The sequence below is a fragment of the Megalobrama amblycephala genome, linkage group LG21 (genome assembly GCF_018812025.1).
Source record: "Megalobrama amblycephala isolate DHTTF-2021 linkage group LG21, ASM1881202v1, whole genome shotgun sequence".
Taxonomy (NCBI): Eukaryota; Metazoa; Chordata; class Actinopteri; order Cypriniformes; family Xenocyprididae; genus Megalobrama; species Megalobrama amblycephala.
In genome coordinates, this window is record NC_063064.1 from 30,037,735 (window position 1) to 30,056,169 (window position 18,435).

General features: G+C 34.9%; 1 protein-coding gene across 2 annotated transcripts in view; it reads right to left on the reverse strand.

The window, feature by feature from the left end:
* Positions 1-889: 889 nt before the first annotated feature.
* Positions 890-18,435, reverse strand: part of megf6b (multiple EGF-like-domains 6b) — a 93,136-nt gene continuing 75,590 nt past the window's right edge. For both annotated transcript variants that reach the window (XM_048172497.1, XM_048172498.1), the window contains 14 exons: positions 18,254-18,382; positions 15,096-15,224; positions 14,153-14,281; positions 13,191-13,319; positions 11,745-11,873; positions 11,375-11,506; positions 9,723-9,851; positions 9,541-9,645; positions 9,344-9,472; positions 3,567-3,695; positions 3,365-3,493; positions 3,122-3,250; positions 2,921-3,049; positions 890-1,760 (listed from right to left, as the gene is read on the reverse strand). In XM_048172497.1, coding sequence (XP_048028454.1) covers positions 1,708-1,760; positions 2,921-3,049; positions 3,122-3,250; positions 3,365-3,493; positions 3,567-3,695; positions 9,344-9,472; positions 9,541-9,645; positions 9,723-9,851; positions 11,375-11,506; positions 11,745-11,873; positions 13,191-13,319; positions 14,153-14,281; positions 15,096-15,224; positions 18,254-18,382 — 1,709 coding nt within the window. In that variant the 3' untranslated portion in view covers positions 890-1,707. The remainder of the gene's footprint in view (positions 1,761-2,920; positions 3,050-3,121; positions 3,251-3,364; positions 3,494-3,566; positions 3,696-9,343; positions 9,473-9,540; positions 9,646-9,722; positions 9,852-11,374; positions 11,507-11,744; positions 11,874-13,190; positions 13,320-14,152; positions 14,282-15,095; positions 15,225-18,253; positions 18,383-18,435) is intronic.

The window sequence follows — 18,435 nt, forward strand, 5'->3', positions numbered from 1 at the left end:
GACTTTTTTCTCGAAATGTAACTATTTTTTTCTCGAAATTTAACAACTTTAATCTCGAGATGGTTTTATTTTTTTATTATTGCTTGGCCCTAATCCTCTTCCGTAGAGTTGAGATGTTATTTAAGAAAATATTCTAGAATGTTTTAAGAATTTTTCAAGAATTGCACTGTAAAAAAAATATATTTTTTTTGTTGATGTAAATAGAACGTTACAGTAGTAGAAAGCAGCTCACTGTACAACTGTGAAAACAAAACCACATTCACTCAGTAATGGAGTAACTCACTCATTCGCATACTCGTTAATCAACTTACTCTTATCAGTTAGTAATTATTCAGAGCTGTCAGAAGTTGTTCTTAGGTCTTAACAGCGTCCGAGACAATAGGATTTTACAGTTGAAAGTGCATTTCATCCGTACCCTGAACAGTTCTCTAAATTGCATGATAACATGAAATATGGACAAACTAAAGATCACAAACCTCAAACCTTTACGGTCATAAAAGGACAAGAAGCTATATGTTGAAGGGAGATGAAGTGAAAATCTCACCCCTAAATATAGATTCAGTATCTTCAGATTAGAAATCCGTACATTCTTTAAATTTTTCCCCAATTGAAGAGGACACTGAATGTGTGGAGCAAAAATCCTGGGTCAGGTGTGATGTACACACAAGTTTTTTACCGTGTTTCAACTGTACACTACTTACCGTTTCTTTGTGATTATGTCGTGAAATTTATTTGCAATTTCTGAATGAAAATTTTTTTAATTAACATTTGTTTGTTTTTTTAAGTTCTTAACTTTTGTCTTAAGAACAATCTCAAGAAAATAAGATGTCAAGCATTTGGGGGAATACATTACCTTATTTTTTTTTTCTTTAAAATAAGAAGATAAAAGTAGTTAAGAAGACTTTTATTCTGAAGAATGTTTCACAAATTTTTTTTTTAAAAACTTGACAGCACTTTAATTAAACCTAGAGCGCACAACTGCTTGAAACATTTATGCATAATACATGCTTTTTCAACAAATAAAAGTCTAGTATTCCAGAATTAACTTTTTGGTGCATGAGTAAAAATCATTTTTCTGTAAGAGGGTCACACATTAAAGAGTTTGCTTAACATTTAACATTGCATATTGTACAAAATATATAAATAACTCAAACTTTATACAAAACAAAGAAAATGAAGCAATAGAACAAATGCATTAAAAATGCAGCCGTTCATGATGTTTTCTAATATAAACATATACAGACCCTCCTTTAATAAAAGGGCATCAGAGCACCATGAAACATCACTTCATCTTCAGTTCAAGATCTTGACATTGACATCCACAACGCTTTTATCGCATGTTGCAGTCTGTGGTAAACAATGAGTGACAATCTGGGACTTTAAATGTTTTTAAATATAGGCACTTTTCTCCTGTTTAATGTGAATCCTATATCACAACAGTACTTCAACACACAACATTAAAATACCCTGAAAGAGCGGTGAATGATCAAGTATGAGCTCTGGCCGACAGAAGTAAAGTGCATCTGTGTGTGTGTGAACATGATCGAGTCTGCTGTCCATCACCCATCATGAAGCACAGCAGGACCGCAGCTCTTCTGAAACAGAGCGGCCAACACAACCTCCTGCCGTCTGTTTGATACGAGGATTCTTCACACAGTTTTAAACACACTCGTGCTTCCCTGTCTTTATTGAGTGTGTGTGTTAGTGCTATGATGACCGACTCTCTTCTGCACTTCTGGAGTCGAGCTCTGGACGTCCACCTACAAACATACAGTTACAACCATTAAAATGACAATATATTGCATTATTTTGTATGTTATATCAGGGTTATTATAATCAACTAAAACCATAAAACAACTTTTTTTTGTTGCTTGAAATAAAGTAAATGTTAAATGTAAAAACATTTATTTAAAATATTTTATTTCAGATAGCTGCCAAGGAAACTTTTTCATTTAGTAATTTTTATTTCAGTTTTAGTTATTTCTAACACTTTTCAGTAAGGTTTCATTTGTTAACATTAGTTAATACATTACATGATAAAAATGATTACATTTAAGTTACTAAATAAAAACAACTATAGAAATAAAAAAGATATAAAAAATTAAAAAACACACAACAAAATTGCCAAAATAACTAAAATCGAAATAAAAATTACTAAATTTAAATGACTAAAATTACTAAAAAGTATCTATAGAAATAAAAAATTACAAAAACACACAACAAAATTACTAAAACTGAAATAAAATTATTACATTTAAATTACTAAATAAAAGCAACTATAGAAATAAAAATTACAAAAACACACAACAAAATTACCAAAATAACTAAAACTGAAATAAAAATTGTTACTTTTAAGTTACTAAATAAAAATATCTATAGAAATAAAAAATTACAAAAACACACAACAAAATTACTAAAACTGAAATAAAAATTATTACATTTAAATTACTAAATAAAAACAACTATAGAAATAAAAAAGATATAAAAAATTAAAAAATACACAACAAAATTACCAAAATAACTAAAATCGAAATAAAAATTACTAAATTTAAATGACTAAAATTACTAAATAAAAATATATATAGAAATAAAAAAGTATCAAAACAACTAAAACTGATTTATAAATTATTACATTTTAAATTACTGAATGTATTACTAAATAAAAATAACTAAACCATACTAAAAATAAAAAATGAAAATATAAAAATATGAACTAAGTCAAACTATATATATAAACATTTTTAAAAACAATATGTATAAGAATATAAAAAGATTTTAAAAATTTGAATTTTTGTTTTAGCTGGTAACTAAAAATTTATGGCAGCCAAATTGGTTGGTGAGCGTGAAAATGTTCATATCAAACCTTGATTATATCACATGACTTTATACTATATACAGCCAAAAAACAAGCACTACTTACGTTCTGAACACGTGAGACCAATCCAGCCGTTCAGACACACGCAGCGTCCGTTTCTGCTGTCGCACTGAGCTCCGTTTTCACATTCACAGGCGAGCGCACAGTCCGGCCCGTACCGGTTCACACTGCAGTCTGTTTGAACACATCGCCCGGCATCAGAGCATATTCACACGTCATAACCAGAGCTCAGTTCACTGCACTCACCGCTGTCACACCTCACTCCTGTCTTTCCCGAGGGGCAGATACACCTGCCGCTCACCGGGTCACATGGTGTGTCATCCGCACAGTCACATGATCGAGAGCAGTTCAGACCGAACGTTCCCTGCTCACATTCTGAGGGACAAAACGAGAGTTCAGACAGTGCTGTTGTCATTTTTACACTAAAACAGAAAAGACTTCATTAGAAGATTAGATCCTGAGATTCTGTTTACAGGACGAGCGCCTCACCTCTCTCACAACGAGAGCCGTGAAATCCCGCGGGACAGAGACACTGTCCGGTTCTCGGGTGGCAGGACGCCCCGTTCATACAGTCACACCGCTGCCGACAGCGAGACCCGAACAGACCGGCAGGACACGCTGAAACACACTCGCTGTCAGAGAGCATTCGATCTGTGCTGTAAGAGCTGGAAGTGTGTGTTCTGGATCTCACCATGTTCACACAGATGTCCGTAATATCCTGCTTCACACTGGCAGCTTCCTGTTACTCGGTCACATGTGCTGTTGTTCAGACACAAACACTGAAGAGCGCAGTCAGGACCGTATCGACCCGCGGGACATTCTGCCATCACACACACACACACACACACGATTACAGGCTGTTGCACCAGATACTGACAAATGACAGCAAACTTAAACCTAGACACACACACAGATGATTTTCCCAACATTAACAAAATTCGGACAGATCTGGAGTTGGAGAATCTCGGCACAATAAAAACAGAGATGCAGAGATGATATCAAAACAATATAACAATATGATTTACTTTTTTTATTATAAATAAACCATATTAACACTAAACTATACTAACACTAAACCATACTTATACTAGTAGTTTACTTTTTCTCCAATTGATGAAATTGTGTTTTTAAAGCACATTTGTTACAAAAAAATTGTGAGAAAAAAATCTGATCAAACGGATTTTGTTGCTCTTTGTTGATGATTTTATCCTCATACAGTGGCTTTATTCACTGATCTCTGAATATTGCATTTGTAGTCTTATGATAGTGCATAAAATCCTGTCCTGCTTTGATATTTTGAAAGTTTTTATCATTGTGCAGAAGTTATTCAGAGCATCATGTAGATTCACACACACATCAAGATTCTGCGTACGATCCTCAACAATAGTGACGACATTTTCAGATGAACAGATCGACTCTGAGCATCACAAAACAAGCTGCTGAAGTCACAGAAAAGATTTTTGTTTATTGTCTCCATTGTTGAGGATCATACGCTGATTCATGATGTCTGTGTGAGTCTGAAAGACACCGCTCAAAACGCTGTCTGTATAATGAATTTATAAATGCAAAACTAACAGTTAACACACTCAGAGTTCAGTCTCTGGAGAGAATCAGTGAATCACAATCATCAAATAACCAAATTCATCTGATCAGAATTGTATGTTTTTTCTATAATAAGCATGTTGGGGAAACACAGTTAAAGCAGCCAGAGAAAATCTAATGTTAAAATATCAAGAATCAAGAGCACAACTAAAGCAAACGCTCACCTCCATAACAGTGAAACACTATAAGACACTCATGCAGACGGCGACGTTATCGTGACCTTGTTCAACATTGCCTGAAAGTTCTCTAAAGGTGATCAATTCTGAACCTTTACAGAACATTCGGGACGTTCCTAAAACGTTCTCTTTTGGTAATGAAAGTGCTGCAGTTCAAGGTTCCTCATGTGACTTTAGGGGGACGTTCCATTTTGGTTCATTTTATGGTCACATAAGAACGTTACAAAGAGGATATTTGGGACATTAACTGAATGCTGCCACATGGTCCTCTGTTGGTCATTTAATAACGTTCCTGATATGAGTTTAGGGGGATGTTCCATTTTGGTTATTTTATGGTCACGCAAGAATGTTACAAAGAGGACATTTGGGATGTTAGTATATTATATTAGTCCCCTAAATGTTCAGAGAACGTCCCGAATGTTCCCTGAAGGTCCACCAAATAACGTCCCCCAAACCTTAAAAGAACTCCACATCCCAGAACGTTCTGGGAACGTTATAAGGTGACAGATTACCCCGCTAGAACTTTTACGTTCCCAGAACATTCTCAGAACATCCACACTGTGTTAAGGACGTTGTCTAGTAACATTCCCAGAACGTTCAGAGACGGTCACGATGTGGAGATCTGTTAAGGTTTGGAGAACGTTATTTGGCGGACCTTCAGGGAACATTCAGGACGTTCTGGGAATGTTTAGGGGACTATTACTATAGGACGTTCTGTTGTCTTTGTAACGTTCTCGTGTGACCATAAAATAACCAAAATAGAACATCCCCCTAAACTCATATCGGGAACGTTATTAAATGACCAACAGAGGACCGTGTGGGAACGTTCAGTTAATGTCCCAAATATCCATCTATGTGACCATAAAATAAACCAAATTGGAACGTCCCTCTAAAGTCACATGAGGAACCTTGAACTGCAGCACTTTCATTACCAAAAGAGAACGTTTTAGGAACGTCCCGAATGTTCTGTAAAGGTTCAGAATTGATCACCTTTAGAGAACTTTTAGGCAAAGTTGCGTAAGGTCACGATAACGGCGCCGTCTGCATGAGTGTCTTATAGTGTTTCACTGTTATGGAGGTGAGCGTTTGCTTTAGTTGTGCTCTTGATTCGTGATATTTTAACATTAGATTTTCTCTGGCTGCTTTAACTGTGTTTCCCCAACATGCTTATTATAGTAAAAAAATACAAGAGAAATTCTGATCAGATGAATTTGGTTATTTAATGATTGTGATTCACTGATTCTCTCCAGAGACTGAACTCTGAGTGTGTTAACTGTTAGTTTTGCATTTATAAATTCATTATACAGACAGCGTTTTGAGCGGTGTCTTTCAGACTCACACAGACATCATGAATCAGCGTATGATCCTCAACAATGGAGACAATAAACAAAAAACTTTTCTGTGACTTCAGCAGCTTGTTTTGTGATGCTCAGAGTCGATCTGTTCATCTGAAAATGTCGTCACCATTGTTGAGGATCGTACGCAGAATCTTGATGTGTGTGTGAATCTACATGATGCTCTGAATAACTTCTGCACAATGATAAAAACTTTCAAAATATTAAAGTAGGACAGGATTTTATGCACTATCATAAGACTACAAATGAAATATTCAGAGATCAGTGCATAAAGCCACTGTATGAGGATAAAATCATCAACAACAAGCAACAAAATCCATTTGATCAGATTTTTTTTGTAACAAATGCTTTAAAATAAAGATAAAACATCAAGGAGCCCAACTAAAGCAAGCGCTTACCTCCATAACGGTGACATTTAGAAATTTTGATAAAACATCAACACCTCATTAAGAAGATTTGTATGAAAGAAATAAAGTCAGAGTGGTTTGTAATAAGTGAAGATGCAGAGATCTAGAGAGATCTGTAAGTGTTTAATGTTGTTTCTGTTCTCTGAGTTTTGTGCTGGAGAGAAGAGCCTGAGCTTCAGTCATGATGATCCAGAAACACTGATGATCTGCTGCATGCTGCTTTATTTAAAGGCCACAGTAACTGTATATTTGCTGATGCAGTGATACAGCAGTTACATTAGCTCATGCATGTGCTGCTGTCAGCTAATGACTTACTGCAAGAGATTTGCATTTTAAAGAAAAGGTTTTATATAATAATCCAGGAAATACCTGTAAAGAGCTTTTTTTTTTTTTTTTGTAAGACACTTAAGAAAAGTTCATTTTTGTTTGAACAGCCACTTTTATTAAAGGTGCCCTAGATTCAAAAATTGAATTTATATTGGCATAGTTAAATAACAAGAGTTCAGTACATGGAAAAGACATACAGTGAGTCTCAAACTCCATTGTTTCCTCCTTCTTATATAAATCTCATTTGTTTAAAAGACCTCCGAAGAACAGGCGAATCTCAACATAACACTGACTGTTACGTAACAGTCGGGGTGTACGCCCCAATGTTTGCATAATGCCAGCCCATGTTTAAGGGATTACACAAGCCAGTAACGTCTGGATCTGTGCACTGCTGAATCATCAGACTAGGTAAGCAAGCAAGAACAACAGCGAAAAATGGCAGATGGAGCAAAAATAACTGACATAATCCATGATATCATGATATTTTTACTGATATTTGTAAATTGTCTTTCTAAATGTTTCGTTAGCATGTTGCTAATGTACTGTTAAATGTGGTTAAAGTTACCATCGTTTCTTATTGTATTCACAGAGACAAGAGCCGTCGCTATTTTCATTTTTAAACACTTGCAGTCTGTATAATGCATAAACACAACTTCATTCTTTATAAATCTCTCCAACAGTGTAGCATTAGCCGTTAGCCACAGAGCATATAGCCTCAAATTCACTCAGAATAAAACATTAACATCCAAATAAATACTTTACTCACATAATTCGAAGCATGCATACAGCATGCGTGACGAACATCTTGTAAAGATCCATTTGAGGGTTATATTAGCTGTGAGAACTTTGTAAATGCGCTGTAATATAGTCGAGAGCTCGTTTGGCAGGGAGCGTGAGCATTTAAAGGGGCGGCGTCGAGTGTAAATCAGTGCATTGTTAATGATGCCCCAAAATAGGCAGTTAAAAAAATTTATTTAAAAAAATCTATGGGGTATTTTGAGCTGAAACTTCACAGACACATTCAGGGGACACCTTAGACTTATATTACATCTTGTGAAAAAGCATTCTTGGGCACCTTTAATCAATTTAGCTCAAATTTTCAATAAAATGTTTTAACAAGGGCAGCAGGGACGTTCTGAGAACATTTCCAAATAAAATATGGAATGTTCAGAGAACGTCCTGAATGTTCCCTGAAGGTCCGCCAAATAACGTCCCCCAAACCTTAACAGAACTCCACATCGTGACCGTCTCTGAACATTCTAGGACAACGTCCTTAACACCAGTGGGGACGTTCTGAGAATGTTCTGGGAACGTAAAATTTCTAGCGGGGTAAATTCAGCGCTCAAGCACATGCATGCAGCGACTGCAGCAAACACAACGATTATAAATGTGTCTGAAAAGCAGCAAGGAGACTTTCTGAACATTTGAATAATTCATTGCTGAACTAGTGTTTTCTGACTCATCATCTCTGCAGTGTAGTGGATGCACCTATATGCATGTTTCAGCTCAAAATACCCCATAGATTTTTTTTTATTCATTTTTTTAATTGCCTATTTTGGGGCATCATTAAATATGCGCCGAATCAGGCTGCGGCCCCTTTAAATCTCGTGTTCCCCTCCCCCGGAGCTCGCGCTTGCCTTAATCAGCATAAACAAAGTTCACACAGCTAATATAACCCTCAAAATGGATCTTTACAAAGTGTTCGTCATGCAGCATGTCTAATTGCATAAGTATGGTATTTATTTGGATGTTTACATTTGATTCTGAATGAGTTTGATAGTGCTTCGTGGCTAAAGCTAACATTACACACTGTTGGAGAGATTTATAAAGAATGAAGACGTGTTTATGAATTATACAGACTGCAAGTGTTTAATAATGAAAATAACGACGGCTCTTGTCTCCGTGAATACAGTAAGAAACTATGGTAACTTTAACCACATTTAACAGTACATTAGCAACATGCTAATGAAACATTTAAAAAGACAATTTACAAATATCACTAAAAATATCATGCTATCATGGATCATGTCAGTTATTATTGCTCCATCTGCCATTTTTTCACTATTGTTCTTGCTTGCTTACCTAGTCTGTGCATAGATCCAGACGTTAATACTGCCTTTCCTTGTCTAATGCTTGAACATGGGCTGGCATATGCAAATATTGGGGGCGTACATATTAATGATCCTGACTGTTACGTAACAGTCGGTGTTATGTTGAGATTCGCCTGTTCTTCGGAGGTCTTTTAAACAAATGAGATTTATATAAGAAGGAGGAAACAATGGGGTTTAAGACTCACTGTATGTCATTTCCATGTACTGAACTCTTGTTATTCAACTATGCCAAGATAAATTCAATTTTCAATTCTAGGGCACCTTTAAGTTAAACGTTGTTCAGTAAACACAGCACTAATTTATCTTCCGCACACTTGGATATGCACCTAATAGCACACATTTATCTAGGTTATTAATGCGAGCATTTGCATTTCCTCCCTGACATAATTAGGACATGGACCAGCCGTGTTTACGATCTGTCCGTCAGACTTTGCCAATTCCTGTGGAGTCGACTATTAGAGGCAGCCCCAACGATAAACGCACACGTCACCTTTCTCACAGCGTGAGCCGGTCCAGCCGAGGCCACAGGAGCAGTTTCCAGAGCGGGCGTCACACAGGCCTCTGTCACTGCAGTCACAGCGCCGAGAACACCCGGATCCAAACCAGCCCGCGGGACAGACTACAGACACACACACCCATCAGAGAAACCCTCAGACACGTCGAACAGCAGACCAAACGCTGGCTCACCTTGTTCATCTCCGACACATCTGCCTGTGATCGGATCGTTTCTCGACCCCTTTCCACAGATGGCCACATGGGCACAGTCCCGCCCGTACCGTCCGGCTGGACACGCTGAAGAGGAGAGGATTGTGCTGTTGAAAAGTCGCTGTCTATGAGATGAAGTCTGTGTTTGCTGTGCAGTGACTCACTGAGATTGCAGCGAGCCCCGATGAATCCGGCCGAACATTCGCAGGCGCCCGAGACGGAAAGACAAACTCCGGCGTTCAAACACTGACACCGATGCTCACAGCCGGGACCGTAGAAGCCATCAGCACACGCTACACACCGAGAACGAGGAAAAAAACATACAAAACAACAGCAGCACATATTAACATCCGGCTGAATGCTAAAGACGGCACATCCTCAAAGTCAGGTTTGTTGAGAGATACACACTTCTTAAAGAGAGAAAACTAAAGCTTATTATAGAGAAATAACCTTCATATAGAGCAGGAATTACCAAAACACAAAAACAAACAAACCCCTTTGACCTGAAATATTTACTTGAAGCAGGGTTACTGTAGTTAACTAAAACTAAAACCATAAAAAAAAAAAACATTTGTGTTACTTGAAATAAGCTAAATGTTAAATGAAAAAAAATATATATATAAAAAAATTAAATTAAAATTAATAAAATAATATTAATAAAAATTAATAAAACTATAATAAAGACTATATAGATATTAAAAAAATAACAAAACCTAATAAAAAAGACAAAGACACACAACAAACTCACTAAAACTTTAGCTAAAATCAAAATGACAACAGAAAATATAAAAATAAAAAACTAAATCAATTTATTCATAAAAACTATAATAGTATCTCAATGGTATTAAAATAACACTGAAGAACTCTGTTTAATATTTTAACAATTTAACAACACATTTGTTCATGCTTCTCTAATATTGGTTTATGATCACATGACATGCAGGTAAACCAATAAAATATTTAATCTTTAGTAAGCATTTTATTTTGTTTTTATTTTACAATTATTTTTTTATTTTAATTTTAGATTTTTTTGAGTTTTACTAAGTGTTTTCGTTTGTTTTTATTTTAAAATGTTTTTTTTTAATTTAGTATTTTTTTTATTAAATGTTTTAGACTGTTTTTATTTTATAATTATTTATTTTATTGTTAAAATCATAAAATGTAAAACTAAAAAATAAATACATACTTTTAAAATAAAAACAATTTAAAACACTTATTAAAAATTAATAATATAATAAACATGCAAAACTAAATAAATACATTTTATAAAAAAGAAAACAATAAAATCATAAAAATGTCAAATTAAAATACACTTTTTAAAAATTAAAACACTAACTAAAACGGTTAAAATTATAAAAATGATAAACTTTCAGTTAGTGCTTTAGTTTGTTTTCATTTTAAAATGTATTTATTTTAATTTTACATGTTTATGATTTTATTAATTCTAAAATCTAAAACACTTATTAAAAATTAATAGTATAATAAACATGTAAAACTAAATAAATACATTTTATAAAAAATAAAACAATAAAATCATAAAAATGTCAAATTAAAATACACTTTTTAAAAATTAAACCACTAACTAAAATGGTTAAAATTATAAAATGATAAACTTTCAGTTAGTGCTTTAGTTTGTTTTCATTTTAAAATGTATTTATTTTAATTTGACATGTTTATGATTTTATTAATTATCATCTTTTCTTCAGCTCACGCTGCAGTTTTGTAAACCCTGATCTAAGCAGAGGAACAGACCTAAAACATTCTCACAGCAGAAATATCAATCCAGAAGTTACAGTCTGTTAAACGCATCACTCACCCACTTCACACTTGGGTCCGGTGAATCCGGGCGCGCAGTAACACACTCCAGACACCGGGTGGCACAGCTGGTTTCTCTCTGAACACTGACACACCTGATTACAGTTGATGCCGAATGTGCCGGGCAGACAGACTGTTGAGACATGAGACACCTCTAAACAGTAGGCATAGTGTACTTTTTTTAAATTCGCAATATTGAAATGCATCACAATACTGTAGTAAAGTCACAATTTCCGTTTCATGCCGATATATTGTGGTTACAATATTATTGCACTGGTATTGCATTATATCTAAATAAAAATATTGTTGGCATAACCCTTTAATGCAGTAATTTGTCATGTGATGAGATGACTCTGGGGTCAGACACTCACTGTGCTCGCAGCCGTTGCCCGTGTACCCAGGAGGACAGCCGCAGTCTCCGGTGACGTGATGACATGATGTGCCCGACGGGCAGGAGCAGCGCTGGACACAGTCCTGACCATATGAGCCCGGCAGACACGCTGACACACACACAACCACTGTTACACACACACACAGACTGAACACACACTTCAAATGAAGCGCAAATTTCATATATATTAAATATTTAAGCATTAATAAATAATTACTATTTATTAAATCATTTAATTATCATGCACTATGGGTGATACCGATATCACAAATATTATAGACATAATAATATTTATAAATGAACTTCCTTTTCAAGTGAAAATATCTGGAGGTAAAATGTAATATATATTAATTATTTAAAAATTATTAAAATTAACAATTACTGAATAATTATTAATAATAACAAATTAATAAACATTTAATTAAATATTTAATATTTTTAATTATGGGTGATAACTGATATGACAAATATTATACAAGTAAAATATTTATAAATAAATTCCTCTTCAAGTGAAAATACTGGAAGGTAAAATGTTATATATATTCTTTGATCATAATGTAATGAATAAATACATATTTAATAATAAATTGTTTATTATGGGTGATAACCAATCTGACAAATATTATACAAGTAATAATATTCATAAATTAAATTCCTTGAAAATATAGAAAGGTAAAAATGTAATGTGTGTGTATATATATATATAATTTTAGAATTATTAAATAATAAATTTACAATTATTTTTTATTTAATTTTAATTTTTAATTAATTAAATAATAATTATTAGATAAACATTTAATGTTTTATATGTACATTTCATTATATATATATATATATATATAATTTTAGAATTATTAAATAATGAATTTACAATTATTTAATATTTTTTATTAATTAAATAATAATTATTAGATAAACATTTAATGAAATATTTCATATTTATTATGGGTGATAACCAATATGACTAATATTATACAAGTAATAATATTTATAAATCAATTGCTTTTTCAAGTAAAAATAACTGAAGCTAAAATTTAATATATATTAAATTAAAATCATTATTAATTATTAAATAATTAATGATTATTAAATAAACATTTAATTCAATATTTAATAATTATTTTTATAGGTGATAACTGATATAACACCGTTTTCAACTAAAAACAAGAAACTTTTTTATATATTTTGGCCTTTTATTTACACGACAATGGCCGGAAAAAACTAACTTTTGAAAACAGGTTTAAAAGTGCAAGTTTTTGACAATGATACCATTATCATCTCCATGTAAACTACAAAAACACAAATTTGTGAAAACATAGACATAATGCACGTGTATTATGTATTCAGTCTTGAGATGTAATGAGCAGCATTCACAGATGAACACACAGATCCTGTTCTGTGACGGTCACAGAGCTCATGAACTGACCTTTCTCACAGCGTCTTCCTCTCCATCCTGCAGGACAGAAACACTGTCCACTCACATGATGACAGGGGGCGCTGTGGTCACACTGACAGTGGCCCTCGCAGCCGACTCCAAACCGCCCGGATACACACGCTGACGCACACACACACACACACGCACACACAGGTGATGTTAAACTGATCTAATCATGATCATTACACCCTCACCCTTCCTTACAGACACCTACTGATCTTTTTATAAGTGAAATAAGACTTTATTTAGTTCCTTTAGTTTTACAATCATCACATTTGGTCTCCACATGGATAGAAAAATACAAAATGCACACACAGGCTGCTTCAATCATCTCTCAGTGTGAAGATGACCAGTGAAATCAGGTCAGGATTAGACTCTAATATCCTGACAGTCAGCCTTTATTAAAATACTTCTATTAAATATTCAGAAAACATTTATATCTGACCAAAAATGTTTATGAAAGTCTGTTTTGCTCATCAAGGCTGCATTTGTTTGATCAAAAATACAGTAAAAATTGTGAAATATTTTTACAATGTAAAACAGCTGTTTTCTATGTGAATATATAGTAAACTGTAATTTATTCCTGTGATCAAATCTGAATTTTCAGCATCATTACTCCAGTCTTCAGTGTCACATGATCCTTCAGAAATCATTCTAATATGATGATTTGCTGTTTAATTATTATCAGTGATTTCTGCATGATTTTTCACAATAGTACTGTTTTTTTTTTCATCAAATATATCCATCCTTGGTGAGCATAAGAGACGCCTTTCAAAAATATATATTAAGAAAATTGTAATAATTTTAAACTTTTGACAGATACTGTCTCTGATGTATTTCCTATTGGAACAGTAAGTTGATGTGGGACATACTGAAGAGCTACATTTACTTAAACAGCCAATAGATTTTGTTGTTCATCACACACACTTCAGCAGAGCTCTAGATGACCTTACCGTTCTCACACCGCTCTCCCGTCCAGCCCGGCTGACAAACACACTGACCCGTCTGTCTGTCGCACTGACCGCTGTTCTGACACTCACATCTGTCCTGACAGTCTGACCCGAACCGACCCGCTGCGCATTCTGAGACCACAAACACACATAAGCAAATATAAAACATATGCATATTATTAAAAATAAAATTATAGAACAGATATTGTCTAGCCTCAAAATCTGATTGGATGAAAATAATTGTAGCAATAATTGCATATACATTGCTATTGATGCATTTTTTCTTTGTGTTGTGACTTTAAACGTGATAAATCATCTGCATAACACACATCGTGACTTTTTGCTTTGCATTGAGGCTAAATGAAGCTGCAGTGATCAGTCACGTCTAGTAAGAGTTCACTGTGTCCATTTGCTCTTCTTTCACGCATCATTATTATGAGGTGTGAGGAGAAGAAACCAAGATCTTCCATGTGACGAACGTGTCTGCAGTAACGTCTGACACGCTGAGAGACCAGCACGACACTAAACATATGATGTAATGCCTGGAAATCGGCAGCTATTTTCCTTCCCGACTTACAGTGTCCAGCGTATGAGATCCATTACATTCAACACATTGAGCTTTAGTGCTGTCGCAGATGATGCAAGTTCAAATCTGGCTTGCGACATACTGTATCCTGATCATTTCCAGTCCTATTTCCCAACAAGGCAAAAGGCCAAAAATAAAATGTAAAAACTAATCCAGAGCTTCCACACAGGCAATAATGGTTTCCTCTCCTGTAAATGTATTCGCTGCGGTCAGCTGTCTCGTCAGCACTTCCTACTGTCAATTAAAATAAAGTGGATAACATATTGCATTGAGTGTTTACTTGTATCAAATCTCAGACCGGCTGAATATTCCAGGTGTTTCCCTCAAAGTAAATGAAGTGTAAAGATCACAGTCACTCACCCAGTTGACAGGCCGATCCCGTCCAGCCGCTGGGACAGAAGCAGCGGCCGCTCACAGGGTCACACGAGCCCCCGTTCTGACACAGACAGCTCTGAGAGCAGCCCACCCCGAAGAAACCTGGAGAACATCCTGCAAAAACAGCAACCAAACACTTCAACTAGAACACAGCAAAATCCCCAGAGTTAAATCAACTCTGCTCAGAAAACATATGGTCCATCTCTACATAGAGTTAAAATAACACTGAAGCAGAGTTAAAGTTAATGAGATAATATGTTGTTTGTGGAGATGTTTATTCAGATCTTGAGAGATTTATTTATTCTTCAGTTGATTTCATCTAAAGCTGTGGCTGGAAGTCATTTGTAGTTATTGTGTTTTTCTCTTCAGTGATTCTGCTTGTTAACAGCAGGTGTTCATCACTAATGCTCAATCATAACTTAATTAATCACTTAATTATCTCATTAACTTTAACTCTACTTCAGTGTTACTTTAACACTATAGGTGCTGGTCATATAATTAGAATATTGTGAAAAAGTTAATTTTTTTATTGTAAATTAATGAAACTTTCATTTATACTAGATTCCCTACATGTAAAGTACAACATTTCAAAAGTTTTTTTTGTTTTTTAATTTGTTGATTAGAGCGTACAGCTAATGAAAGTCCAAAATCCAGTATCTCAAAATATTAGAATATTTACATTTGAGTTTCATTAAATGACCATCCCTACAGTATAAATTCCGGGTATCTCTTGTTTTTTGAAACCACACTAATGGGGAAGACTGCTGACATGGCAATGGTCCAGGAGACAATCATTGACACCCTCCACAAAGAGAGTAAGTCACAGAAGGTCATTACTGAATGTGGTGGCTGTTTACAGAGTGATGTATCAAAGCATATTAAATGCAAAGTTGACTGGAAGGAAGAAATTGGGTAGGCAAAGGTGCACAAGCAACAGGGATGACCGCAAGCTTGAGAATACTGTCAAGTAAAGCCGACTCAAACACTTGGGAGAGCTTCACGATGAGTCAAATGAAGCCGGAGTCAGCGCATCAAGAGCCACCACACTCGGACATCTTCAGGAAAAGGACTACCAAGCCACTTCTGAAACAGAAACAATGTCAGAAGCATCTTACCTGGGCTAAGGAGAAAAAGAACTGGACAGTGAACAGTGGTCGAAAGTCCTCTTTTCAGATAAAAGTAAATTTTGCATTTCATGTTGAAATCATGGTCCCAGAGTCTGAAGAAAGACTGGAGAGGCACAGAATCCAAGCTGCTTGAAGTCTAGTGGGAAGTTTCTGAAGTTAGTAATGATTTGGGGGGCCGTGACGTCTGCTGGTGTTGGTCCATTGTGTTTTATCAAGTGCAAAGTCAATGCAGCCATCTTCCAGGAGATTTTGGAGCACTTTATGCTTCCATCTGCTGACAAGCTTCATGGAGATGCTGATTTCCTTTTCCAGCAGGACTTTAGCACCTGCCCACAGTGCAAAAAACACTTCCAAGTGGTTTGCTGACCATGATATTACTGTGTTTTATTGGCCAGCCGACATGCCTGACCCCTGAATCTATGGGATATTTTCAAGAGAAAGATGATCTGAAGGCTCAATAGTGCCTCAGCAGTGCCACAGGCTGATCACTTCCATGCCACACTTCACTGATGCTGTAATTTGTGCTAGAGCAAGTCATTTGCTGTAATATGTGCTGCCAACCAAGTATTGAGTGTACAAATGAACATACTTTAAAGAACTTGAACTTTTCTGTTTTGAAAATCAATTTTTTGATTGATCTTAGGAAATATTCTAATATTTTGAGATACTGGATTTTGGACTTTCATGAGCTGTACGCTCTAATCATCAAAATTTAAAAAAAAAAAAAAAAACAACTTTTGAAATGTTTTACTTTACATGTAGGGAATCTAGAATATATGAAAGTTTCATTTTTAAAAATAAATTACAATAAAAAAATTAACTTTTCACGATATTCTAATTATATGACCAGCACCTGTATATAGAGTAATATGTAATCTGAGCAGAGTTGATTTAACTCTGGGGATTTTGCTGTGTAACCCAATACCTAAACCAACTACCTTACTAACTATTAATTTAAAAGTATAGTAAATATAGTAAACTATATTTACTTTATGCAAGTACATTTTATATGTATTATTCATTACTTCTAGGTACATAGTTTCACATTTTGTTATTATTTTAGTGTATTGCCTAACTTAAATTTCTCTTTGGGTATTAATAAAGTTGCATGAATTAATTCATTCATTCATGAATACTGATGAAATGTTTGGGGGGGTCAGAAACATTTTTTAAAGAAATTAATACTTTTATTCAGCATGGATGCTTTAAATTGATCAAATGTGATGGTAAAGACATTTATAATGTTGCAAAATATTTCTATCTCAAATAAATGCTGTTCTTTTAAACTTTCTATTCATCAAAAAATCCTGACAAATATGTATCATGGTTAGCAGCACAACTGTTTTCAACACTGATAATCATCAGAAATTTTTCTTGAGCAGCAAATCATCATATTAGAATGATTTCTGAAGGATCATGTGACACTGAAGACTGGAGTAATGATGCTGGAAATTCAGCTTTGATCATAGAAATAAATTACATTTTAAAATATTTTAAAATAGAAAACAGTTCTTTTAAATTTTAATAATATTTGACAATATTACAGTTTTTTTCTTCTCTTTCTGATAAAATAAATGCAGCCTTGGTGAGCAGAAGAGATTTCTTTCTAAACATTTAAAAAAGTTTCAAACGGTATTGTTTAAATATATTTAAATCATGGCAACTCTCTGCATTTATTGATAAGCATAGAATGATTTTAGGCTTGGTCTTGATGGACTAGATCCATGAATGATGAACATTGCCGAAAAATGCACATGAAATTGGTGAATAGAATTTGAGCTGCTGCAATGAAAGTAAGAAGATCTAGGCAGGTGGTGCTGGGGAGGGAGGAGGGCTGGGAAAATTCCCATGGCGCGCTGCACTGAGTTGATCCGGTTTAGGACGGAAATAAATTGGCCAAAAAGATCAGATTTAAGAGAAGCAATCAGCTGCTTGGAAGGGTTTCATGACTGAACTAACAGCATTGTACACGTCAGCTAGTACAGCTTTTTAATAAACAAAGTGTCAGAATCTTACGCTGTGAGCAGGACTCTCCCGTCCACCCTGCGCTGCACTCGCACTGACCGCTTACAGCATCACAGCTGCTGTTATTGTGACAAACACACGTCTGAGAACAGCTCGCTCCATACAATCCAGCGGGACACGCTACAGACGAGACAGACACAAACATTACTCATGGGAAAACTGGGTCAGATGTG